General features: G+C 44.2%; 3 protein-coding genes and 1 pseudogene across 3 annotated transcripts; 3 read left to right on the plus strand and 1 right to left on the minus strand.

The window, feature by feature from the left end:
* Positions 1–7,995: 7,995 nt before the first annotated feature.
* Positions 7,996–13,856, plus strand: LOC109881023 (claudin-4-like). The gene has a single exon (XM_031808987.1). It carries the CDS (start codon positions 10,759–10,761, stop codon positions 11,401–11,403), a length of 645 nt encoding a protein of 214 aa, XP_031664847.1. The 5' UTR covers positions 7,996–10,758; the 3' UTR covers positions 11,404–13,856.
* Positions 13,775–14,613, minus strand: LOC109881026 (claudin-4-like; annotated as a pseudogene).
* A 2,035-nt stretch (positions 14,614–16,648) lies between these two features.
* On the plus strand, positions 16,649–17,529 carry LOC109881022 (claudin-like protein ZF-A89). Its single transcript, XM_020473197.2, has one exon. It carries the CDS (start codon positions 16,712–16,714, stop codon positions 17,342–17,344), a length of 633 nt encoding a protein of 210 aa, XP_020328786.1. The 5' UTR covers positions 16,649–16,711; the 3' UTR covers positions 17,345–17,529.
* A 1,634-nt stretch (positions 17,530–19,163) lies between these two features.
* Positions 19,164–21,382, plus strand: LOC109881021 (claudin-like protein ZF-A89). The gene has a single exon (XM_020473196.2). The coding sequence runs from the start codon at positions 19,647–19,649 to the stop codon at positions 20,202–20,204; it is 558 nt and encodes a 185-aa protein (XP_020328785.1). The 5' UTR covers positions 19,164–19,646; the 3' UTR covers positions 20,205–21,382.
* Positions 21,383–27,170: the final 5,788 nt, after the last annotated feature.

Below are 27,170 nucleotides of genomic sequence, written 5' to 3' on the forward strand. Positions count from 1 at the left end.
CCCCTGTATATAGCCTCCACATTGACTCGGTACTGGTACCCCCTGTATACAGCCTCTACATTGACTCGGTACTGGTACCCCCTGTATATAGCCTCCACATTGACTCGGTACTGGTACCCCCTGTATATAGCCTCCACATTGACTCGGTACTGGTACCCACTGTATATAGTCTCCACATTGACTCGGTACTGGTACCCCCTGTATATAGCCTCCACATTGACTCGGTACTGGTACCCCCTGTATATAGCCTCCACATTGACTCGGTACTGGTACCCCCTGTATATAGCCTCCACATTGACTCGGTACTGGTACCCCCTGTATATAGCCTCCACATTGACTCTGTACCGGTACCCCCCTGTATACAGCCTCCACATTGACTCGGTACTGGTACCCCCTGTATATAGCCTCCACATTGACTCGGTACTGGTACCCCCGGTATATAGCCTCCACATTGACTCGGTACTGGTACCCCCTGTATATAGCCTCCACATTGACTCGGTACTGGTACCCCCCTGTATACAGCTTCCACATTGACTCGGTACTGGTACCCACTGTATATAGTCTCCACATTGACTCTGTACCGATACCCCCTGTATATAGCCTCCACATTGACTCGGTACTGGTACCCCCCTGTATATAGCCTCCACATTGACTCGGTACTGGTACCCCCTGTATATAGCCTCCACATTGACTCGGTACTGGTACCCCCTGTATATAGCCTCCACATTGACTCGGTACTGGTACCCCCCTGTATATAGCCTCCACATTGACTCGGTACTGGTACCCCCTGTATATAGCCTCCACATTGACTCGGTACTGGTACCCCCTGTATATAGCCTCCACATTGACTCGGTACTGGTACCCCCTGTATATAGCCTCCACATTGACTCGGTACTGGTACCCCCTGTATATAGCCTCCACATTGACTCGGTACTGGTACCCCCTGTATATAGCCTCCACATTGACTCGGTACTGGTACCCCTGTATATAGCCTCCACATTGACTCGGTACTGGTACCCCCTGTATATAGCCTCCACATTGAACTCGGTACTGGTACCCCCTGTATATAGCCTCCACATTGACTCGGTACTGGTACCCCCCTGTATATAGCCTCCACATTGACTCGGTACTGGTACCCCCTGTATATAGCCTCCACATTGACTCGGTACTGGTACCCCCTGTATATAGCCTCCACATTGACTCGGTACTGGTACCCCCCTGTATATAGCCTCCACATTGACTCGGTACTGGTACCCCCTGTATATAGCCTCCACATTGACTCGGTACTGGTACCCCCCTGTATATAGCCTCCACATTGACTCGGTACTGGTACCCACTGTATACAGCCTCCACATTGACTCGGTACTGGTACCCCCTGTATATAGCCTCCACATTGACTCTGTACTGGTACCCCCTGTATATAGCCTCCACATTGACTCTGTACTGGTACCCCCTGTATATAGCCTCCACATTGACTCGGTACTGGTACCCCCTGTATATAGCCTCCACATTGACTCTGTACTGGTACCCCCTGTATATAGCCTCCACATTGACTCGGTACTGGTACCCCCTGTATATAGCCTCCACATTGACTCGGTACTGGTACCCACTGTATATAGTCTCCACATTGACTCGGTACTGGTACCCCCTGTATATAGCCTCCACATTGACTCGGTACTGGTACCACCCCTGTATATAGCCTCCACATTGACTCGGGTACTGGTACCACCCTGTATACAGCCTCTACATTGACTCTGTACTGGTACCCCCTGTATATAGCCTCCACATTGACTCGGTACTGGTACCCCTGTATATAGCCTCCACATTGACTCGGTACTGGTACCCGCGCCGAACCCCCTGTATATAGCCTCCACATTGACTCGGTACTGGTACCACCCCTGTATATAGCCTCCACATTGACTCGGTACTGGTACCCCCCTGTATATAGCCTCCACATTGACTCGTACTGTACCCCCTGTATATAGCCTCCACATTGACTCGGTACTGGTACCCCCTGTATATAGCCTCCACATTGACTCGGTACTGGTACCCCCCTGTATATAGCCTCCACATTGACTCGGTACTGGTACCCCCTGTATTATAGCCTCCACATTGACTCGGTACTGGTACACCCCTGTATATAGCCTCCACATTGACTCGGTACTGGTACCCCCTGTATATAGCCTCCACATTGACTCGGTACTGGTACCCCCTGTATATAGCCTCCACATTGACTCGGTACTGGTACCCCCTGTATATAGCCTCCACATTGACTCGGTACTGGTACCCCCTGTATATAGCCTCCACATTGACTCGGTACTGGTACCCCCTGTATATAGCCTCCACATTGACTCGGTACTGGTACCCCCTGTATATAGCCTCCCACATTGATCGGTACTGGTACCCCCTGTATATAGCCTCCACATTGACTCGGTACTGGTACCCCCTGTATATAGCCTCCACATTGACTCGGTACTGGTTACCCCTACACACTGTATATAGCCTCCACATTGACTCGGTACTGGTTACCCCCTGTATATAGCCTCCACATTGACTCGGTACTGGTACCCCCTGTATATAGCCTCCACATTGACTCGGTACTGGTACCCCCTGTATATAGCCTCCCATTGACTCGGTACTGGTACCCCCTGTATATAGCCTCCACATTGACTCGGTACTGGTACCCCCTGTATATAGCCTCCACATTGACTCGTACTGGTACCCCCTGTATATAGCCTCCACATTGACTCGGTACTGGTACCCCCTGTATATAGCCTCCACATTGACTCGGTACTGGTACCCCCTGTATATAGCCTCCACATTGACTTCGGTACTGGTACCCCCTGTATATAGCCTCCACATTGACTCGGTACTGGTACCCCCTGTATATAGCCTCCACATTGACTCGGTACTGGTACCCCCTGTATATAGCCTCCACATTGACTCGGTACTGGTACCCCCTGTATATAGCCTCCACATTGACTCGGTACTGGTACCCCCCTGTATATAGCCTCCACATTGACCTCGGTACTGGTACCCCCTGTATATAGCCTCCACATTGACTCGGTACTGGTACCCCCTGTATATAGCCTCCACATTGACTCGGTACTGGTACCCCCCTGTATATAGCCTCCACATTGACTCGGTACTGGTACACCCCTGTATATAGCCTCCACATTGACTCGGTACTGGTACCCCCATTGACTCGGTACTGGTACACCCTGTATATAGCCTCCACATTGACTCGGTACTGGTACCCCCCTGTATATAGCCTCCACATTGACTCGGTACTGGTACCCCTGTATATAGCCTCCACATTGACTCGGTACTGGTACCCCCCTGTATATAGCCTCCACATTGACTCGGTACTGGTACCCCCTGTATATAGCCTCCACATTGACTCGGTACTGGTACCCCCTGTATACAGCCTCCACATTGACTCGGTACTGGTACCCCCCTGTATATAGCCTTCCACATTGACTCGTACTGGTACCCCCTGTATATAGCCTCCACATTGACTCGGTACTGGTACCCCCCTGTATATAGCCTCCACATTGACTCGGTACTGGTACCCCCTGTATATAGCCTCCACATTGACTCGGTACTGGTACCCCCTGTATATAGCCTCCACATTGACTCGGTACCTGGTGCCCCCCTGTATATAGCCTCCACATTGACTCGGTACTGGTACCCCCTGTATATAGCCTCCACATTGACTCGGTACTGGTACACCCTGTATATAGCCTCCACATTGACTCGGTACTGGTACCCCCTGTATATAGCCTCCACATTGACTCGGTACTGGTACCCCCTGTATATAGCCTCCACATTGACTCGGTACTGGTACCCCCTGTATACAGCCTCTACATTGACTCGGTACTGGTACCCCCTGTATATAGCCTCCACATTGACTCGGTACTGGTACCCCCTGTATATAGCCTCCACATTGACTCGGTACTGGTACCCACTGTATATAGTCTCACATTGACTCGGTACTGGTACCCCCTGTATATAGCCTCCACATTGACTCGGTACTGGTACCCCCTGTATATAGCCTCCACATTGACTCGGTACTGGTACCCCCTGTATATAGCCTCCACATTGACTCGGTACTGGTACCCCCTGTATATAGCCTCCACATTGACTCGGTACTGGTACCCCTGTATATAGCCTCCACATTGACTCGGTACTGGTACCCCCTGTATATAGCCTCCACATTGACTCGGTACTGGTACCCCCTGTATATAGCCTCCACATTGACTCGGTACTGGTACCCCCTGTATATAGCCTCCACATTGACTCGGTACTGGTACCCCCTGTATACAGCCTCTACATTGACTCGGTACTGGTACCCCCTGTATACAGCCTCCACATTGACTCGGTACTGGTACCCCCTGTATACAGCCTCCACATTGACTCTGTACTGGTACCCCCTTTATACAGCCTCGTTATTGTTATTTTGTTGTTGTTCTTTTAGTAATTACATTTTTTTTCCTTTTGTAAATTTTGTAAATATTTTCTTAACTCTATTCTTTGAACTGCATTGTTGGTTAAGGGTTTGTAAGTAAGCATTTCACGGTATTACTTTCCTGTTGTATTCGGCGCAAGTGATAAATACAATTTGATTTGAGTTGAGCACTTGTAAATTGAACGTCCCACTGGGCATAGACATCAGTTCAACACATCTAGTTTTGATTTACATTTGGTTGAGTTGTCAACTACCGTGAATTCAATGTGAAATCAACAACAAAACATTTCACTACGTCATTAGATTTAGGTTCAAAGTTGGGTTCAAAAACAACTTAAGCAAGAAAATAGCACGCCATTCACCCGCTATTCGTTTGGCGTGGAGATCAAATAAATGACTGGTCTGGCGGCGGTGTGTATACAGATATTCTGACCTTGAGTTAATTCCACCACCTTTACGTGCGATGAAACGATGAATAAGGTCGAGCAACCTGACGGTTCTAAGTGGAACGACATCTACGTTATTTATTTCTGATAGAAGTAACACCATTCTACATGCACTGTAATTTTTCAAATTGATAAGAGCTATTGATAAGTGCTATTGATAAGTGCTATTTATAAGAGCTATTGATAAGTGCTATTGACAAGTGCTATTGATAAGTGCTATTTATAAGAGCTATTAATAAGAGCTTTTGATAAGAGCTATTGATAAGAGCTTTTGATAAGAGCTATTGATAAGAGCTTTTGATAAGAGCTAGGTAAATGAGAAATCAATTGTTTTAGATATATTTGACCTTGTGATCACTGGAGACCAATGTGAAACCTGTCATATGGCAGCAAACTGAAGCATATCAACATATCACCTTTTCCACAGTGAAGTTTATGAAATGCTGGCCTTATAACTTGAAGGGATGAAATTTGAAGACCCAAGCTATAGGCTTCTGTAGCAATGACAGTACAGCGCCAAAACTGCCGAGTTGGTTTATGATTTCTAGAATGTTTTAATTATTTATATGCCCTGACTTTTCACTGTATATAAAAATATATATTGGTAGCCACCATCAGTTTTTATTTTATTTAACTAGGCAAGTCAGTTAAGAACCAATTCTTATTTACAATGTCAGCCTAGCAACAGTGGGTTAACTGCCTTGTTCATGGGTAGAATGAAAGATTTTTTTCCTTGTCAGCTCAGGGATTTCATCTAGCAACCTTTCAGGTTCTAGTCCAACGCTCTAACCAGTAGGCTACCTGCCATTACACAGTCATTTATAACTGCCACTTAAGTATTAATTTCCTTACATTGTTAACTCACTTTAGTGATAGTTTCCTTACATTTATAACTGTCACTTTAGTGATAGTTTCCTTACATTTATAAATGTCACTTTAGTGTTAGTTTCCTTACATTTATAACTGTCACTTTAGTGATAGTTTCCTTACATTTATAACTGTCACTTTAGTGATAGTTTCCTTACATTTATAACTGTCACTTTAGTGATAGTTTCCTTACATTTATAAATGTCACTTTAGTGATAGTTTCCTTACATTTATAACTGTCACTTTAGTGATAGTTTCCTTACATTTATAACTGTCACTTTAGTGTTAGTTTCCTTACATTTTGTATCACTCCATTACATCATTAGTTTACCTTTCTTTGCTCTGTCTCGTTCTTCTGATTGTTCCTCAGGATCGCTAGCAATAGTGGATCATATCAGGCTAACGTATTACAAGTTGTGCAACAATTTGGGACATGCAGCCTATTTGAATCATTATGGAACCCATACTTAGCTGTTTTAAACCTGGAGCCTGGCCCACAGTTTAAGACCACTGGACTGTTTTCATCACATGATTAGTGAAGATTATTAGGATAGATTTATAGAACTGCTGTTTAACCCCTATTGTACACTTATCTCACCTTCCAATATTTCATGGATTGAACAATTGAATTTGGCAACTTCAATTTATCCATCAATATATGTTGTACATAAAAGCTCTACAAACCCATTTTTTTAAATTATAATTCAAAATTACTTTCCTAACCTAAATAATATACAAAATCAGAGTATTTTTAAATCTACCAATTGGTGCTGAAAATGAGATGTGTATTTGCATGGCTTTCTTTCATTGATCTCTAATTTTCTGAACGGTCTCTCCATATATTCTAGTGCAGTGGTCATCAACCGGTCGATCACGATCGACTTGTCAATCGCCAAACATTTCTGTAAAAAACCCAAGGATAAAGCCTTGTGTTCTTATTTTGTTTTATTTTCTTATTAGACTCAGGCTGTTGGTGGTAGATGCAGCCAATTCACCTGCCCTGCGCACCGGATAGGCAAACTGTTGCCATTTCACGTGTCTGATGGAACAAACTCTACCTTCCGGGTGGGCCCGGGGAGGAAATCAAGTGTACTCTAAATCTACCACTGGCCAATCAGATTGCTCAGATGACCGAGTCTGCAGGAACGTAGCAGGCATGAAAGAAAGCTACAGTAAAGTTCGTACTGTGAGATTTCTAAATGTTTAAAACCATGGGTAGAGAGAGACTGTCAACGAATACAGCAAAGAGCTGCTGTTTTTATGAGTGACTTCATGTTTAAGTTCTTACTCAGCACTGTCAACACTTTGTATTCAATACTTTTATAAGTCATAAAATGCGTGTTCTTCCTATTTCCACTCAGCGCTACAACAAGCAGTAATGAATTAGGAAAGTGTATCTATAGGCGTTGTCATTTTCATTGTCATTATTAACATATTTGTTTTAATTTAATATCAAGGAATATTTCACTTTCTCTGTTCATAGGAGTAACAAGGTGAATTTGTGCATGAGGCAGAAATGATGCCTCAAGCTGGAAGACGGTGTCCCTTTTTGGTCAGTGTCAATGGAGGAAAGGGAGAGCGGAGGGATGTTGAGAGACGGACCCTCAGTCTGCTGCTCTCTCCCTCCACTGAGACTGACCATCAGATGCAAGCGCCATCAGCCCAGTAAAATAAAAAGCCAATTCGTTAAATGTGTGCTCACTCAGCTGTTCATCACAAGTATTTTTTTAAAACTAAGCAAGTCAGTTAAGAACAAATTCTTATTTACAATGATGGCGGCTACCTGCCGCATAGTGGATCTATTACCGGTGTGATCATATAGCCCACCTCAAATTTTGTAATATCGTTTAAAAAACAGTCCCGAACATCAATGCATTGGCAGGTAAATTCAAGCAAAGACAGTATGGGGTGAAAATGTATTGGGCCTATAGCTTACTGCACAAACCTCATTGCTACATTACTGTTTTTAATTGGATAATGTTGCATAGGCTTAAATTTTTTAAGTCGGGTTAATAAAAAAATCAGAGTGGTGGATCTCGGCATGCATTTTGACTCAGAAAGTGATCTTGACTCACAAAAGGTTGGTGACTAATGTTCTAGTGAGTCTGTCGAGATAATTCAAGTTAAAAGGTACACCAAATTTAAGTGGATGGCTGTTGATAAATGTACTGAAAACCCTATTGAATGAAACTCCACAAGAAAATGTGCTGGCCATCGAGGGTTTTCAGCAGTTTAATATCATTTATTCAGCACAAGGGAACCACGCCTGGAAACCCTGTTACGCATAAGGTCATTCTGAATACCAACTACTGAGAAGTACGTAGGAAAGCCATACATTTCCTAAGTCTGAATCAGGCCCTAAATTACTGGCTATTAGTTTTTATTTGTATTTGTATTTTACCTTAATTTAACCAGGTAGGCTAGTTGAGAACACCTTTATTTAACCAGGTAGGCTAGTTGAGAACACCTTAATTTAACCAGGTAGGCTAGTTGAGAACACCTTTATTTAACCAGGTAGGCTAGTTGAGAACACCTTAATTTAACCAGGTAGGCTTATTGCGAACAAGTTCTCATTTACAACTACAACCTGGCCAAGATAAAGCAAAGCATGTCGACACAAACAACAACACAGAGTTACACATGGAATAAACAAACATGCAATCAATAATACAGTAGAAAAATCTATATACAGCATGTGTAAATGCGGTAGGATAAGAGAGGTAAGGCAATAAATAGGCTATGATGGCAAATTAATTACAATATAGCAATTAAACACTGGAATGGTAGGATGTGCAGAAGATGAAACTGCAAGTTGAGATACTGGGGTGCAAAGGAGCAAGATAAATAAATGAATGCAGTATGGGGATGAGGTAGATTGGATGGGCTATTTACAGATGAGCTATGTACAGGTGCAGTGATCTGTGAGCTGCTCTGACAGCTGGTGCTTAAAGCTTGTGACGGAGGTAAGAGTCTCCAGCTTCAGTTATAACCTAAGATAAGTTGCGTTGCATGGTATAAATAAGATGGTGCCGCCAGAGAGGGCCGCCTCGCTTCTAGTCCTTAGGAAACTTTGCAGTATTTTGTTTTTTTATGTATTATTTCTTATATTGTTAGCCCAGAAAATCTTAAGTGTTATTACATACAGCCGGTGTATGGGGTCTTTACTTGCAGAGTAAAAGTGAGTGCTCTTTCCTATCCCCAGACTCCAAAAGTGAATAGGTATTCCCTGTTTTAGTTAACTTTTATAACAAAAAGTGCAGATTTTCAATACCAAATAAAAAATCTAAGTTGGACAGTCGAGAACATTATTCTGCCAGTAAATCATACGTTACATAATACCAAGAGTAGTGTCCATTTTTGGCATGTGACAAAATACACCAGTTGGTCTTCTTGACCCTTCAAACAGGCCACAGGTGTATTTCCTCCTTAAAGGACAATTCCACCCAAAAACAATCCTTTGCTATTTTTTTAAATTAGTCCATTAATGACGTAGTCCCAAAATGTTTTGCTTGTCAGCACTCAAGTTTTCAAGATATGTAACTTTCAAAATAAAGAAATCATATTTTGAAAGTTATATAACTTGTAAACTTGAGTGCTGACAAGCAAAACATTTTGGGACTACGTCAACAATGAACTATTGAAACAAATTCCAAAATATCGTTTTCAGGTGTAATTGTAAAACTACTCAAATGCATGTATTCATTGCCTCCTACTGCCCTGAGGAGGTATAACATTCTGGTCTCATGAGGTACTCAATACATTTACATTTCAGCAGTGGAGTAAACGTAAAGATACCTAAATAGAAAATGACTCAAGTAAAAGCAAAAGTTACCCAGTAAAATACTACTTGGGTAAAAGTCTGAAAGTATCGGTGGTACAGTGGTGGATAAAGTATTCAATTGTCATATTTGAGTAAAAGTAAATGCTATACATCAAATTCCTTATCTCAAGAAGACCAGACTGCACAATTGTTATTATTATTTACTGACAATTATTATTAGTTGTTTATTTTATTTTTACGGACAGCCAGGGGCACTATTTACAATTTCAGTATTTGTGTTTAGTGATTCCGCCAGATCAGAGGCAGTAGGGATGATGCGTTATTATTGATAAGTGCTTGAATTGGACCATAATTCCGTCCTGCCTGAGCATTCGAAATGTAACAAGTACTTTTTGGTGTCAGGAGAAATGTATGGGTGTAAAATGTACATATTTTCTTTAGGAATGTAGTGGAGTAAAGTTGTTAAGAAATATAAATAGTAAAGTACAGATACCCCCCCCAAAAAAACTACTTAAGTAGTACTTTTACTTAAGCACTTTACACCACTGAATTTCAGTCTTTAGGCAGGATCCACAGTTGGATGTCACTCACTGTAACGACAGACTTGGAAATAACATACTGAAGTTAATACTGTGTGTGTGTGTGTTCAGGTGGGGGTTGGAGAGAGAGACATTGTCCTGTGTTTAGGAGCGTTGCTTGAGATCCTTCAGTAAAGCTCATATCACCAGAACAAAACACACAAAGAGCAGAAAACAAGGCCCAGGGATATCCAGTGTCGCCTTTTCTCTATTGTTCGGGAGCATAGAAACCCAAACCCAAACTCCACCCTCCCCACCTCCCTCCAAAGTGGGATCTATATAATAAGATCCTGTTTACGCCTCGTCATCCCAGAACTCAGGCTATCAGAGAGAAGGAAGAAGACCACCAGTGGTCAGTCTGAAGGAATAAGAGGCAGACGAAGAAGAAGGAGAGGAGAGCCTCCATTGCAACCTTTCCGTGTTCGAGACTGCGCAGCATTGTCTAGACAGAAGCAGTTTGACTTGATTGAATCATTGACAAATAACCGTGTAGAGGCTAAATGTGGGCAGGGGTTTAAGTCGATCATCTGTACAACAGCAGCAGTAGATTCAGCGTACCAGCCGTAGTAACCAGCGGCACTAGTACACCTTGAACTTTGAACTTTGTAAACTTCAGCCATGGCTTCCCAGGGCCTCCAGATTATGGGAGTAATGCTGGCTATGATTGGCTGGCTGGGGACCATCCTCACTTGTGCCATGCCCATGTGGAGGGTCACTGCCTTTGTCGGAGCCAACATCGTCACCGCTCAGGTCATCTGGGAAGGGTTATGGATGAACTGCGTGGTTCAGAGCACGGGCCAGATGCAGTGTAAGGTCTATGACTCCATGCTGGCCTTACCCCAGGACCTCCAGGCCGCCAGAGCTATGGTCATCGTGGCAGTGATTGTGGGCGTCTGCGGCGTCATGATGGCCATCGTCGGGGGGAAGTGCACCAACTGCATGGAGGACGAGGCTGCCAAAGCCAAAGCCTGCATCATCGCCGGGATCGTCTTCATCATCTGTGGCCTCCTCATCTTCATCCCTGTGTCATGGTCGGCCAATACCCTGATCAGAGACTTCTATAACCCCTTGGTGATAGAGGCCCAGAGGAGGGAGCTGGGGGCGTCTCTGTACATCGGCTGGGGCTCCGCAGGGCTGCTGCTGTTGGGAGGGGGTCTGCTCTGCTGCAACTGCCCCCCCAAGGAGGGCAACATGGGCAGGCCATATGTGGCGGCTAAGTTCGCCCCCGTCCGGACCACATCTCCGTCCATGAACTATGTGTGAGTGAGGAGTAGAGTCTCTGGTGGATATGGGGACATTCTACATTTTTTACATTTGACATTTTAGTAATTTAGCAGGCGCTCTTATCCAGAGTGACTTACAGTTAGTCCATTCATCTTCAGACCGCTTGGTGGGACAACCACATATCACAGGCATAGTATGTACACTTTTCCTCAATAAAGTAGCTATCAGCAAAGTCAGAGCTAGTAAGGGGAGGGGTTCAGGTGCTTTTGGAAGATGGGACTGGGGATATAGGAGCAGGATGGGGTGTTCAGTGGTACAGATTAAATGTTGATGCTCTTATTGAGTTGTCCGATGCTCTTTTGCAGATGATACTAAGTTTTGTCTATTCTACATATTGCCAGCTCTATGTTCTAAGTATATATTATATCTTATGACATGATATGATGTTGGGTCTGCTCCGCTTGATATATTTCTATATTGTGAATGTTGCTAGGTGACTTTGAAGTTGTAATGTTTTACATTGATGTCCTCCTGTGACAACATTTATTTTTTTTGCTCAAATTGAATGTTACATTCTGTCTGTATCCTATTACAGGACTACTCTCTTTTGTATGCTTTTCAGTATGTGCATTTTTCCCCCTTCATTTCACAAATACTCACATTTTAAATAAAAGTAGATTTTAAAACAAAAATAAATGTCTGTTTGAATATAAATATTTAGCATCATGGTTTAAATTACGTTGTTGTTCTCTGTTCATTCGAGTTGCGCAAAGTAGACGCATAGACCTAGATTGATTGATTAAGAGGAATTTCTATTGGCAAGTGCATTTTTCGCCGTTAGGCTGTTTGACATTTTCAAATGGACTGTCCTCGTGGGGTGACAGTATTTTACAGAAAAAAACCCTGAATACAACAGATTTCGGCGACACCTCGAGACAATCCGTTTGCGCGTGCCTGGAAACACAATGACGAGGAATCCAGCTTTTTGTCAAATTGACGTCTGATTTGAATTTCGCAGCAGGTTAGGAGAACTTACGCAGCAGGTTAGGATAACTAATTTAGAAGGTTAGGAGATTAGGTTGTTAGGAAAATGATTAGGGTTAGCTAAAATGCAACAACAACAAAAATACACTTTTGACATTAATTTGAAAAAAGATGGATCCTTTCTAGCCATGTCTGTTTAATGGCAACAGAGAGAGCGCCTCTTTTCACATACAGTAGGCAACAGACCGCACATCTACCAGTTCGTTTTCAGGTGAAAATAAATGTCCAAATATATATATAAATATTCCCCCGCCCAGTTTTCCTCAAGACAGGTTTCTGAAAAGGAATATTAACATAATTTATGTGCTGAGCATCACTAAGGATTCAGTTTTTAAAATTCGTTGAGAAAAATGTATATTTAAAAATATATATTAAATAACAACACTCTAAGCGCAAATAGTAAGTGCCTTACTGCAATGTCCTTGCAGATTTTACGGAAAAGTAGGCTAATGTCCCAAAAGGGATAGAAATCTGGGAAAATCCCCTCCAAAACACGATGTTGTCTGTTTACAGTTCGAGCAGAACTCAGTCAAAATTCAAAACAGTATGAAATTATTATTCAATTATTATTCTGATGTAATCGATAGCCATTCTAAATGCGCAAGCTAAACAAACGGCAAAATATAGTCTATAAAGTAAACTAGGCTATAGGCTATAACAATACATAGGCAGAGGTTCCTAAACCTTTTCACTCAGTCCCCCCTTCCAGCATTGGGGAACATCCCGCACCCCCTGCGCGCTCGCCACGTCTATTTCTATGGGCACAAGCACAGTTCGTGACACAAACTGTTCACACCCCTCTTGTTGGTGGATATAATTTTGCAGGTTTAAAGCTTATTAAGTTCTACACATTTTTTCATAGGGAGCAAAGAAAATGTTGCCATTTTAAAGCTAATATATATTTTCATTTGATATTTGAGTGACAAAAAAATACAACAATATAAATGGGCTTAAAACAGCCAAATTAAAAACGTTAGCTGAGATGAGCTAGTTGATGTGGACATTTCTGAAAAGCTATAAATAACTCTAAGCCAGGGCTGTCCAACGCTGTTCCTGGAGAGCTACCGTCCTGTAGGTTTTCAATCAATCCTCCATCTAGCGCACCTTTAATTTTTTTTTTTTTTTTTTAAACCTTTATTTAACGAGGCAAGTCAGTTATGAACAAATTCTTATTTTCAATGACGGCCTAGGAACAGTGGGTTAACTGCCTGTTCAGGGGCAGAACGACAGATTTGTACCTTGTCAGCAAGGGGGCTTGAACCTTCCGGTTACTAGTCCAACACTCTAACCACTAGGCTACCCTGCCGCCCCGATTCTAATAGTTAGCTGGTTGAAAAGCTGAATCAGGTTAGTTACAACTGCGGTTGGAGGGAAAACCTACAGGAGGGTAATTCTCCAGGAACAGGGTTGGAGAGCCCTGCTCAAAGGTATGAATTGACTTCGAAATTGCACCTTGTGCATTCTACTAGTACGACTTTCACCCACAGTTTGAGAACTTATGGGCTAAAACACACATCTATTTTGAAACGCACGTTCCAAAAAAGAGTAGTCAAAGAAATGAGTAGCACAAACAATTCACAAAATGAAAAAATCTAAAAACTATTTTTCCATATATCTTTTCTGTATATGTTTTATTCATTTACAAACTCATAAACATTCTATCCCCGACGCAGAGGACTTGGGCGCGATGTACTGCGTCCCTTATATAGGTCTCCCCTCGACGGCAAAGGAGCGCGCCCCCGATCAGGAGCGGTCCTGACGCGCCCCATCCAAAGTACAGGGACGAGCCCAGCTCTCTCCCCTGTGAGTCGGGTACCAGGGAGTTGTAGAGCGCCCCAGCCACAAGGAAGAACACCCCGGCAGTGATCGCCACCCGGGCCTTGGCCGACTGGTCCCCGACACAAGTGGTTCATTTCCCCCTGACAACCGAGAGCAGGAGCCCGAACAGGGCCAAGAGGATGGCGATGACTACCATGGCCCGGGCGGCTTGGAGGTCCGGAGGCAAGGAGAGGGTTGAGTCGTAGAACTTACACTGGATACGGCCTGTGCTCGGCACCACGCACGTCATCCACAGAGCCTCCCAGATGGTCTGCGCCAGCACAATGTTGTTTCCGATGAAGGCCGAGACTTTCCACATGGGGAGGATGCAGATGATGTTCCCCACCCAGCCCAGCACCGGGAAATCTGCAGCCCCAAAGATACCATCGTTGCCAGCTACTGCTACTCCTATATGGATCTCCCTCTTCTCCTCCAAAAAGCACACCGAGTGTGTGACCCCTAAAGCAGAATAAGGTTATATAGAGAGCCAACCGAGCCCCCTCCATCCCCGGGTGGGCTTTGGCTCCGTTACTAAGAGATCCACATATCTATCACGCTGTCCCGGAGTTCAGGAATGTTCTTCCCACACAGGAAGCCCCTCAATGTGCCCAGCTCTGTACAAAATCCAGGAAAAATACCCTATATAGGAATGTGTCTTGGGCAGTTGCCAAGAGATATGCACCACATTTAAATTCTTATAATTTCACAGTTGAAAAATAGACCGCTCCAATCTGCAAAAGTAGGCTACTCAATTATGAAATAAACTTGTCGCAACGATTCTTGTGCAAAAGTTTATTTGTGCGGGTTTTTGGCTTCTAATGGTCTCTCCAGTTTTGCATTGGCTGTCCTACACAATGCCACAGGTGGAGAGGTGTGTGTGAAACACAAGATAGCGGTTTCGTGGCTGCTTACAGGCCAATACACAGACTGGGTGTCATCTATGGCTAATTAATTAACCAGACACTATCTGAGCCTTTTAAAAATTATTCAGCGAGCAGGGGAGAAGAATAATTACACATTATAACAAAAATAATAAAATGTTACACAATGTATGTTTATATTTGCACTATTGCACAAATTATATATTTTTTACATCCAAAACCATGAACGTGATTTTTTTTTAACATTAAATAATTAGGACAGGACACTGTTATCACAAATTATGTTTTTTTACTACCATGCACTGCGATGGACACTAACTTTGGAGCCAGACCAGATGGTCGAAACTCAGCAAAGGCCTTTAACAGGATGCAGTAAAGCATGCTGTTGTTATCGAATAAAATATACCTTCCCAATTAAATGTGAAGTCAACTAAATAAAAACACAAAATAGGAAACAACCAAGAGCTCAAACAAGTTAAATAGGCTGATCACATTAAATTTGAGATCTAAAACAGCTTTGCTTTGTAGGCTTATATATTACTTTTGAAAAGCTTTTCGCCAGTCGCGTTATATAGAAAATGAAGAAAGTAGGGAAGGAATGACAGAAAGAATGGCGGTGTGAAGGAGACGTATTATATCAGGGACTTTTGCTGCGTTCAAGTACTAGTCGGAACTAGGAAACTCGGAACTACAACCAATTAAGCAAGGGGGACATTTTAGTTTACTCGTTCGAGTATCACTTGAACGCGACAATAGCCCACGTGGGAATTTGATTTCCGTTGTTGGATGTTAAAATTATAATTTATCACAGAAACCAACAGCTCACTCATGAGCATCCATTAGAATCCAACAGCCCATGCGTGGCGAACTTTCAATACTCTCCAAACTGACGCACAGGATTTACGCACAGAAAGCTTAGCCATTCGGGTTATTTGCAGATCAGTGGATACAAATGCGTATAGTTAACATGCTGCACGTGAACGGACTGGGACTAATAGACTGACAGCTGGTATCAATGACAGTAAATTGCGTAGTCTATGTTCAGCACTTTGTGGCGGAGAGGGGAACGATGCCTCATTCACGTGCTAGTCGGAACTAGGAAACTCGGACATTTCCGACTTGCTAGCTCAGGGGTGTCAAACTCATTCCAGAGTGGACCGAGTGATTGTAGGTTTTTGTTTGTTAACTTTCAATTACCAGATGAGGGGAGTTACTTACTAATCAGTTACCTTAAGTCATCAATTAAGTGCAAGGGTGAAGGGAAAACCCGCAGACACTCGGCCATCCGTGGAATGAGTTTGACACGTGTGCTAACTGGTTGAGCGCGGCACGTGTATAACTACAACCATTTCGGATATTTCTGAGTTTCCTAGACCGACTAGCGTGTGAACGCAGCATAACATATGGGTAGTTTGGGCACGCTTATTAGTTCGGTGGGTGTGTGTCGGCCAACAAACAGGTGCTTTCAATCGTCCCAATTAGTAACCATACCCTGGTAGGTGGGTATAAAGGTTGGAGTCTTTATACTAACCAAAATAGCTAGCATTCCCACTGCTAAACACTAGTCCTGCCTGGTTTACGTGTGTTTGAGTAGATAGAACGCAATGGCCTCCGCCGGTCTCCAGATTCTGGGCATTGCCCTGGCTATCATCGGTTGGATCGGTGACATCATAATCTGCGCGCTCCCCATGTGGAAGGTGACTGCTTTCATCGGCAATAACATCGTAACCTCGCAGATCTTCTGGGAGGGCCTGTGGATGAACTGTGTGCTCCAGAGCACGGGCCAGATGCAGTGTAAGGTCTACGACTCCATGCTGGCCTTACCTCAGGACCTCCAGGCCGCCAGGGCTCTAGTCGTCATCTCCATCCTCGTGGCCGTGATCGGCATCCTGCTCTCCATTGCTGGGGGGAAGTGCACAAACTGCATCAATGACGAGGCGGCCAAGTCCAAGGTGGCCATCGCATCCGGTGTGTTCTTCCAGGTCGCCGGCATCCTCTGTCTGATCCCGGTGTCTTGGTCCGCCAACACCGTCATCAGGGACTTCTACAACCCGCTTCTCGCTGACTCGCAGAGGAGAGAGCTGGGCGCGTCGCTGTTCATCGGATGGGGCTCTGCTGGCCTGATGCTCATCGGGGGCGCACTTCTCTGCTGCCAGTGCCCCCAGCGCAAGGAGGGTGGGTACTCTGCCAAATATTCCGCCCCGCGCTCTGCCGCCAGTGGCGCGGCCTACGTCTGACAAGACGGAACCCTGAAGTTGTCTTAACTGGAGACTGATGTAGTAGAAATTATTATGCATTTATGTGAATCTCTTCGCTTAACTGCAGTGCACCATGGAAATTCGAGTGGGAATTCGAATAGTTTTTTTCATGACATGTTTTAACGATTTATTGCTTTAATAAATGATCTTTCTTGTTGAATTCATGTTTTGGTTCAAGCAGGCTATGGTGTAGACTGGGGTTTAAACTGTGTTCACGATCTCTTGCAGGTCAGTTCCAATATTGGGCTAAACTAATCTGCCCGTGAGCAAGGCAATTAACCATTTCTCCAGGGTTTCCTTTACTGTTTTTTTCAATTCCATGTCCTACTTGTACATAGTGAGCAGGACTCTCTAACCCCTCTTTACACTTCTGCTACTCTGCTTATCATATATGCAATCACTTTAACAATACCTACATGTACATACTACCTCAATAAGCCTGACTAACAGGTGTCTGTATATAGCCTTCTATTCTTTCTTTTGTCTTTCTACTGTTTATCTTTACTTACCTACACAAACGCACCATTGGTTAGCGCCTGTAAGCATTTCACTAATGTTTATACCTGTTGTCTTCGGCACACTTGACCAACTTTGATTTGACCCCTGCATATTCCCCTGAAGCATAAATATTTAAGTAGGTAAACCATAACGGTTCTCTATGGGGAGTCATTTGTACAGAACCAATGGCTGAAAATTATTAATTGAAATTAAATAGCCTAGAACACAAAATAAAGATTTTACTGAGTTACAATCCATTGGGGCGGCAGTGTAGCCTAGTGGTTAGAGCATTGGACTAGTAACCTCGCAACCGAAAGGTTGCAAGTTCAAATCCCTGAGCTGACAAGGTACAAAATCTGTCGTTCTGCCCTTGAACAGGCAGTTAACCCACTGTTCCTAGGCCGTCATTGAAAATAAGAATTTGTTCTTAACTGACTTGCCTAGTTAAATAAAGGTTAAAAAAAAAGACAGTCAATTGGAACAATGACTTGGGCCCTAGTCTATGGATTTCACAACTGGGAATAATGTTATGCATCTGGTCACATGCCTTTTAAAGAGGGGTGTGGATCAGAAAACCAGTCAGTATTTGGTGTGACCATTTGTCTTGTGTGGCATGTCCTTTGCGTGAAGTTGCTGGATATTGCAGAGAACTGGACCGCTGTCCGTATACTTCAATTAAGAGCATCTCAAACATGTTCAATGTGTGAGTATGGAAGAATTGGTACATTTTCAGCTTCCAGGAATTGTGTACAGGTCCTTGCGACATGGGGCTGTGCATTATGCTGAAACATGAGGTGATGGCGGCAGATGAATGGCACGACAATTCCCTCAGGATCCCATCACAATATATTTGTGCATTCAAATCGCCATCAATCTGAAATTGTGTTTGTAGCTTATACCTGCCCATTCCACCACCACAATGGGGCACTCTGTTCTAGTTAACATCAGAAAACCGCTCACCTACACAACACCATATGCGGTCTGCAGTTGTGAGGCTAGCTGGATGTACTGAGTGGCCTTTTGTCTCAAGCACAAGGTGCACCTGTGTAATACTGTTTAATCAGATCCTTGATATGTCACACATGTCAGGTGGATGGATTATCTTGGCAAAGTTGAAAGGCTCACTAACAGGGATGTAAACTCATTTCTGCACATTTTAGAGAAATAAGCTTTTTGTGCGTATGGAACATTTCTGGGATCTTTAATTTCACCTCATGAAATATGGGACCAACACTTTACATGTTGCATTTATATTTTTGTTCCGTGTATTTCCATGGTAACCACTGTCCACCCTTACACATTCCCATACTGGGGAATCAGGACAAGCCGGTAACCTGAGCCACAAACTAGTTCAATCCCCTCCCTGTTCTATTTCCTTTCACAATACCTCCAGTGTTACTGACACAAGGAAATGTGCTCTCATTCGACAAACACAGCAACCCTCTCACGGCTGCCTTGGCTTAGATGCAACTTGTGGACTTGTAATCATTGTTAGTTTCAAAGAGGACAAAGGGGATACAATGCTCTGCTCTGCTCTCACAGCTGCCTTGGATTAGCTGCAACGTTTGGATTCATGGACTTTTATAGATAGAATGGAGAATTTGACTTGTCCGCATCTGAACTATCAGGCCTTTTTCCAAGACCAGTCTCATTTTGTAGTGTAGGAAATACATACTATGCGAAGTCAACTCCACATCAGATCCAATAAGCTAACGACAACGTGGCCATTACAATACTTCCAGAACCTCCTATTGGACACTTTCAACTATTCCGGGGAAGAACAATGAGCCGACAGATCCTTGCCTTTGTCCTGGCCTTCATCGGGTTCATGGGGACCATCGTGATCTGTGCCCTGCCCATGTGGAAGGTAACAGCCTTTGTCGGAGCCAACATTGTCACTGCCCAGGTGTTCTGGGAAGGGTTATGGATGAACTGTGTGATCCAGAGCACGGGCCACATGCAGTGTAAAGCCTACGACTCCCTCCTGGCCTTGCCCCAGAACCTGCAGGCTTCCAGGGCTCTCATCTGCATCTCCATTGGGGTCAGTGTGCTCGCCATTGGGCTGACTGTAGTTGGGGCACGCTGCACCAACTTCCTCCATGACGACTGGCTGGCCAAGTCGAAGGTTGGCATTGCGGCAGGTGCGGTGTTCATGGCAGCGGGGGTGTTGTGTGTTATCCCCGTAAGCTGGTCCGCTCACACCATCATCCAGGGCTTCTACAACCCTCTGGCCACCCAGGAGAGGAGAGGGGAGCTGGGGGCGTCCATCTACGTGGGGTGGGTGTCTGGAGCTCTGCTCATGATCGGAGGGGGGATGCTCTGCAGCACGTACAGGTGCTGAGGAGGGAGAGGAGAGGAGGACATTAGTTATGGATGCCAAAAGAGAGAAGAGAGGATATCAAATGCTGGCCTTGTCCTGGATGGATGAGGGAAGGAATGGATAAGGGGAGGAAGGGAGGAGAGAGAGGGCTTAAAACATTATATGTTTGAGGAAGAGAGAGGATAACACATTCTCTCCTCACTCCCCTAAAGACATGCCTAAGTCTGGGATGATTTAGTCCACATTGCTCCCACCTAGATGATTTTCTTGTGTGGAGATGTATTAGGTGAGGCCTGTAGATTAACTGTGTAGTAACTGTATGGTGAAATTCACAGGACAGGTGCAGTGACTGCATCCCAAATGGGACCCTATACCCAAAATAGTGCACTACTTTTGAACTGAGCCCTATGGGCCCTGGTCAAAAGTAGCGCACTATATAGGACATAGGATTCCATTTTGGATGCGACCTCCTCCATCACCCCAGACAGGGGTATGCAGCATCAGAGAGGCAGAGTGTTCCATCATGGCTGTTTGTGGAGGACAGATAGAGGAGTAGTTCTGAGTGATGTTTTAACATGTTTCTTAATTGATTGTAAAAAAAATGTTTAAAAAAGAATGCTTGACAATGAGAGACTGGTATCTGCTGGACAGCTCTTTATTCACCAGCCTAATAAGAGAGTTTTAAACAGAGTACACATATACACTGCTATATGACTGAATCCCTGCAAAATCATGCAGGGTAAGGTGAGACGGTACCCCCGAGATACAGTATATGACTGTACAGTATATGTGACGGAGATCAGACTCGGTCAGGTTAGATCAGACTCAGGTTAGATCAGAATAGGTCAAGTTAGATCAGACTAGGTCAGGATAGATCAGAATCAGGGTAGATCAGACTAGGTCCGACTCATGTTAGATAAGACTCAGGATAGATTAGACTCATGTTAGGTTAGATCAGACTAGGTCAGGTTACATCAGAATCAGGTTAGATCAGACTAGGTCAGACTCAGGTTAGATCAGAATAGAACAGACTTGTTCAGGCTAGAACAGACTAGGTCAGGTTAGATCAGAAGTAATAAAATGCACTTTGTCTTTGATCAAAACCTATATCTGATATAGATTATGTTAAGGAAACGAATAATGATTGTAATGATGAGTCGTGATGAACAACATTATCAATAAACTGCTTTCCTACATGACTGAGCATTTGTCTGATTGTATGAAGTGTAGACACAAAATGACACATTTAAGAAGGTACAATTTTAGTTTTTATTTATTTTGCGTAAATATTATGATATTTATATAAATTAAGGGCAGTGTTGACATTCAATGTCATAATCATACGGCACCAGTCAAGTTTGGACACCTACTCATTCAAGGGTTTTTCTTTATTTTTACTATTTTTTACATTGTAGAATACTATTGAAGACATAACTACTAAATAACACATGTGGAATCATGTAGCAACCAAAAAAGTGTCAAACAAATAAAATATATTTCATATTTGAGATTCTTCAAAGTAGCCACCCGTTGCCTTGATGACAGAAGCTAGCTAGCTTACTTTGGCTAACGTTAGCTACTAGCTGTGTAAAAGGCCAGGGGATTGTTTGAAAGAGAAACTCACATATACTACGAGAGATAGTCCTCCCTTATTTCTGCTTACCATCACCTGTTATAAAATTACAACAATGCCTTGCTAGCTGACTTACTTTTCCACTGTTTCCAGAAGCACTGTTTCCTGAAGCATTCTGCCCTGTTCTGAAAGAACTCCCTGGGTTTACCGTTATGCTGTAGATGTTTGGTCAGGACGTGTCGTTATATTAATTTGTTCATTTTGATTGAATCATTACATAGCACCTCCCCGCACAAAACACATTGTGAGCGCACCTCATTATTTCTCAAAGTTAGTATGAAAGAGAGACAAACTGATCGGTGTATTTGCGTTTCATGACAATAGAGCTTAGTCAGAACTTGTTGCTAGCATGAGTCCATTTGATGACAGCGGTGAGTGATGGCGAGTGGGAATGACAAGTAGGTGGCTCACAGCACATTATCTGCTGCTGAACGACAGCGCTGCAGCGTGTGTCTTAGAGTGATCTTCAAGAAAACTGCATAAAAAAGATGCAGTTAACCCGCAAAGTACACAGGCATCTCCCTCTCGCACAGCTGCCAAACTGAGCAGAGACCGCTGCTAAGCAGAGAGCACCCTGAACAGAGACCGCAGTTGCACTTGGCCAAATCAATTCCAGTAATTAATGAAATAATTCTACATTTACACTGACACGTCGCGACCCACCATTAGCAGGTCCGCGACCCACCATTAGCAGGTCCGCGACCCACCATTAGCAGGTCTGCGACCCACCATTAGCAGGTCCGCGACCCACCATTAGCAGGTCCGCAACCCACCATTAGCAGGTCTGCGACCCACCATTAGTAGGTCCACGACCCACCATTAGCAGGTCCGCGACCCACCATTAGCAGGTCCGCGACCCACCATTAGCAGGTCCGCGACCCACTTTAGAGTATTGAATGTCAAGCTGGATTCAACCACAAAGACCAGGTAGGTTTTTCAATGCCTCGCAAAGACGGACACTGACGCAAAAAATCTACACTAGAGTTGCTTACCAAGATGACTTTGAATGTTTCTGAGTAGCCTAGTCACAGTTTTGACTTAAATCGGCTTGAACATCTATGGCAAGACTTGGCAATGGCAATGATCAACAACCAACTTGACAGCGCTTGAAGAATTTAAAAAAAGAATAAATGGGCAAATATTGTACAATTCAGGTGTGCAAAGATCTTATAGACTCACCCCCAAAAATCTCACAGCTGTAATCACTGCCAAAGTGGTTTCTAAGATGTATTGCCTCAGGGGGGCCAATACTCTAATATATAATATAATCTAATCAAGATATATATTAAGTGTTTTATTTTTCATTAATTTGTTATAAATGTTGGAATTTTTCTACCACTTTGACATGAGAGCACTTTGTGTAGATCATTGACCAAAAATGACAATTATCTCACTTTGTAATACAACAAAATATAGAAAAATCTGTATGTATGTTCATATGTACATTAAGAACACCTGCTCTTTCCATGACAGACTTACCAGGTGAATCCAGGTGAAAGCTATGATCCGTTATTGATGTCACTTGTTAAATCCACTTAAATCTTAGTCCAGGGTTCCCCAACTGGCGGCCCATGTATATATATATATATATACTATATATAGTAAAACATTTAAATTTCATCTATTTCTGTATTTCACAAGGTTTTCACACACTGTTGCTGGTATTTGGGCCCATTCCTCCATGCAGATCTCTTCTAGAGCAGTGATGTTTTGGGGCTGTTGCTAGGCAACACGGACTTTCAACTCCCTCCAAAGATTTTCTATGGGGTTGAGATCTGGAGTCTGGCTAGGCCACTCCAGGACCTTGAAATGCTTCTTACGAAGCCACTTCTTCGTTGCCTGGGCGGTGTGTTTGGGATCATTGTCATGCTGAAAGACCCAGCCACGTTTCATCTTCAATGCCCTTGCTGATGGAAGGAGGTTTTCACTCAAAATCTCACGATACATGGCCCCATTCATTCTTTCCTTTACACAGATCAGTCGTCCTGGTCCCTTTGCAGAAAAACAGCCCCAAACCATGATGTTTCCACCCCTATGCTTCACAGTAGGTATGGTGGATGCAACTTTGGATGCAACTCAGCATTCTTTGTCCTCCAAACACGACGAGTTGAGTTTTTACCAAAAAGTTATATTTTGGTTTCATCTGACCATATGACATTCTCCCAATCTTCTTCTGGATCACTCAAATGCTCTCTAGCAAACTTCAGACGGGCCTGGACATGTACTGGCTTAAGCAGCGGGACACGTCTGGCACTGCAGGATTTGAGTCCCTGGCGGCGTAGTGTGTTACTAATGGTAGGCGTTGTTAGTTTGGTCCCAGCTTTCTGCAGGTCATTCACTAGGTCCCCCCGTGTGGTTCTGGGATTTTTGCTCACCGTTCTTGTGATCATTTTGACCCCACGGGGTGAGATCTTGCGTGGAGCCCCAGATCGAGGGAGATTATCAGTGGTCTTGTATGTCTTCCATTTCCTAATAATTGCTACCACAGTTGATTTCTTCAAACCAAGCTGCTTACCTATTGCAGATTCAGTCTTCCCAGCCTGGTGCAGGTCTACAATTTTGTTTCTGGTGTCCTTTGACAGCTCTTTGGTCTTGGCCATAGTGGAGTTTGGAGTGTGACTGTTTTAGGTTGTGGACAGGTGTCTTTTATACTGATAACAAGTTCAAACAGGTGCCATTAATACAGGTAACGAGTGGAGGACAGAGGAGCCTCTTAAAGACGAAGTTACAGGTCTGTGAGAGCCAGAAATCTTGCTTGTTTGTAGGTGACCAAATACTTATTTTCCACCATAATTTGCAAATAAATTCATTAAAAATCCTACAATGTGATTTTCTGGATTTTTTTTCTTCTCATTTTGTCTGTCATAGTTGAAGTGTACATATGATGAAAATGACAGGCCTCTCTCATCTTTTTAAGTGGGACAACTTGTACAATTGGTGGCTGACTAAATACTTTTTTGCCCCACTGTATAGTAAAACATTTGCTCAGAAAATATATATATACACACACACACTGTATGTGTACATTCTTTCCATTGTAGGACAAAAAACAAAAAAGACACCAGGAAATCAGCTCCAATTGATTTTTACTGAATAAATCTTTTACCAAGTATCCCATGCATAATAGAGAGACACGTGATTATATACAAATGTAATCGAGGTTTGAAATCATTATGTTTTTGTCATACATTGTATATGTTTGGGTTTCTGGAGGTCAATTTGGAGTCTACAAACGATTTGTAATTATGTTCCGGCCATCCGACCATCCGCTCAACAAAAAACAAAAACAAAAAAATAAACAAACAACCGAAAAAGGTTCCGGACTGTGGTCCGTTGTTGGAGGTTCCGGACTGTGGTCCGTTGTTGGAGGTTCCGGACTGTGGTCCGTTGTTGGAGGTTCCGGACTGTGGTCCGTTGTTGGAGGTTCCGGACTGTGGTCCGTTGTTGGAGGTTCCGGACTGTGAAACGTCGCCGGAAGCTCTGGACTGGGAAACGTCGCCGGAAGGTGTGGACTGGGAACTGTCGCCGGAAGCTCTGGACTGGGAACTGTCCCCGGAAGCTCTGGACTGGGAACTGTCGCCAGAAGCTCTGGACTGGGAACTGTCGCCGGAAGCTCTGGACTGGGAACTGTCGCCGGAAGCTCTGGACTGGGAACTGTCGCCGGAAGCTCTGGACTGTGGAGAGGAACTGGATGTCTGATGCGTGGGACCAGCACCGGTGGCACTGGGCTGATGACACGCACCTCAGGGCAAATGTGGAGAGGAGGCACAGGACATACTGGACTCTGGAGGCCTATTGGAGGTCTAGAGCGCAGAGCTGGCACCACTCACTGCGGGCGTTGACAGAGGATGCACTGGGCTGTGAAAGCGCACCGGAGACACTGTGTGTAGGGCCGGCGCAAGATATCCTGGGCCAAGGAGGCTCACTGGAGGTCTCAAGCGTAGAGCTGGCACAACCCATTCTGGCTGGATGGTTACTTTCGCCCGGCAAATGTGGGGCGCTAACACAGGACACACTGGGCTGTGCAGGCGCACCGGAGACACAGTGCGCAGAGCCGGCACAGGATATTCTTGGCCATAGAGATGCAGTGGAGGCCAGATGCGCTGAGCTGGCACCATCCGTCCTGGCTGGATACCCACTCTAGCCCGGCCGATGCGGGGAGTTGGAATATAGAGCACCGGGCTATGAGTGCGCACTGGAGACACCGTGTGCATCATTGCATAACACGGTGCCTGACCAGTCACACGCTCCCCACGGTAAGCACGGGGAGTTGGCTCAGGTCTCCAACCTGACTCAGCCAGTATCCTTGTGTGCACCCCCCCCCCCAAATATTTTGGGGGCTGCCTCTTGTGCTCCGCTGTGCCAACTCCTCATACTGTCGCCGCTCTGCTTTCGCCACCTCTATCTCCTCCTTTGGACACCGATACTCTCCAGCCTTTGCCCAGGGTCCCTTGCCTTCCAAGATCTCCTCCCATGTCCATTCCTCCAGAAAACGCTGCTCCTCCCGGCCACGCCGGTTGTGGTGGGTAGTTCTGTCACAAACGTCGTCAGGGAAATGACCGGACCAAGGCGCAGCGTGGTGAGCGTACATTTTACATGTGGCCAACAAAACAAGAAACAACAAAAAACGACCGTGAAGCTTACTAGGGCTATACAGGCCACTAACAAAGACAACTAGTATGATTCCCAATCAGAGACATCGATAGACAGCTGCCTCTGATTGGGAACCACACTCTGCCAAACACAATACAAAACATAGAATGCCCACCCCACATCACACCCTGACCTAACCAAATAGAGAAATAAAACGGCTCTCTAAGGTCAGGGCGTGAAAAAAACAGAATATTTTTGATGATCCTTGTTGTAGATGAATGGGAGGAGACTGGTTAAAAAATTATTTTTAACCTTGGTTCAACCCAATAGTAGGAAGGTGTTCTTAGTGTTTTGTACACACGGTTTACAATTCCACAGAAGCTGTGCAAATTGAGGTTTGGAAAAAAAATCAAATTTGTATCCTATTTTTCCCAAACTTTCAGCACACATATCTTCCAACATACAGTATGTCAAGTACAGCACCCAATGTCACAGGATGGCCAAAAAGATCATCAAGGACATCAACCACCCGAGCCACTGCCTGCTCACCCCGTTATCATCCAGAAGGCAAGGTCAGTACAGGTGCATCAAACCTAGGACCGAGAGACTCAAAAACATCTATCTCAAGGCCATCAGACTGTTAAACAGCCATCACTAGCACATTAGAGGCTGCTGCCTATAGGCATAGACTAGAAATCACTGGCCACTTTAAGGAAAGGAACACTAGTCACTTTAATAATGTTTACATATCTGGCATTACT

Source organism: Oncorhynchus kisutch, linkage group LG29 (assembly GCF_002021735.2).
Source record: "Oncorhynchus kisutch isolate 150728-3 linkage group LG29, Okis_V2, whole genome shotgun sequence".
Taxonomy (NCBI): Eukaryota; Metazoa; Chordata; class Actinopteri; order Salmoniformes; family Salmonidae; genus Oncorhynchus; species Oncorhynchus kisutch.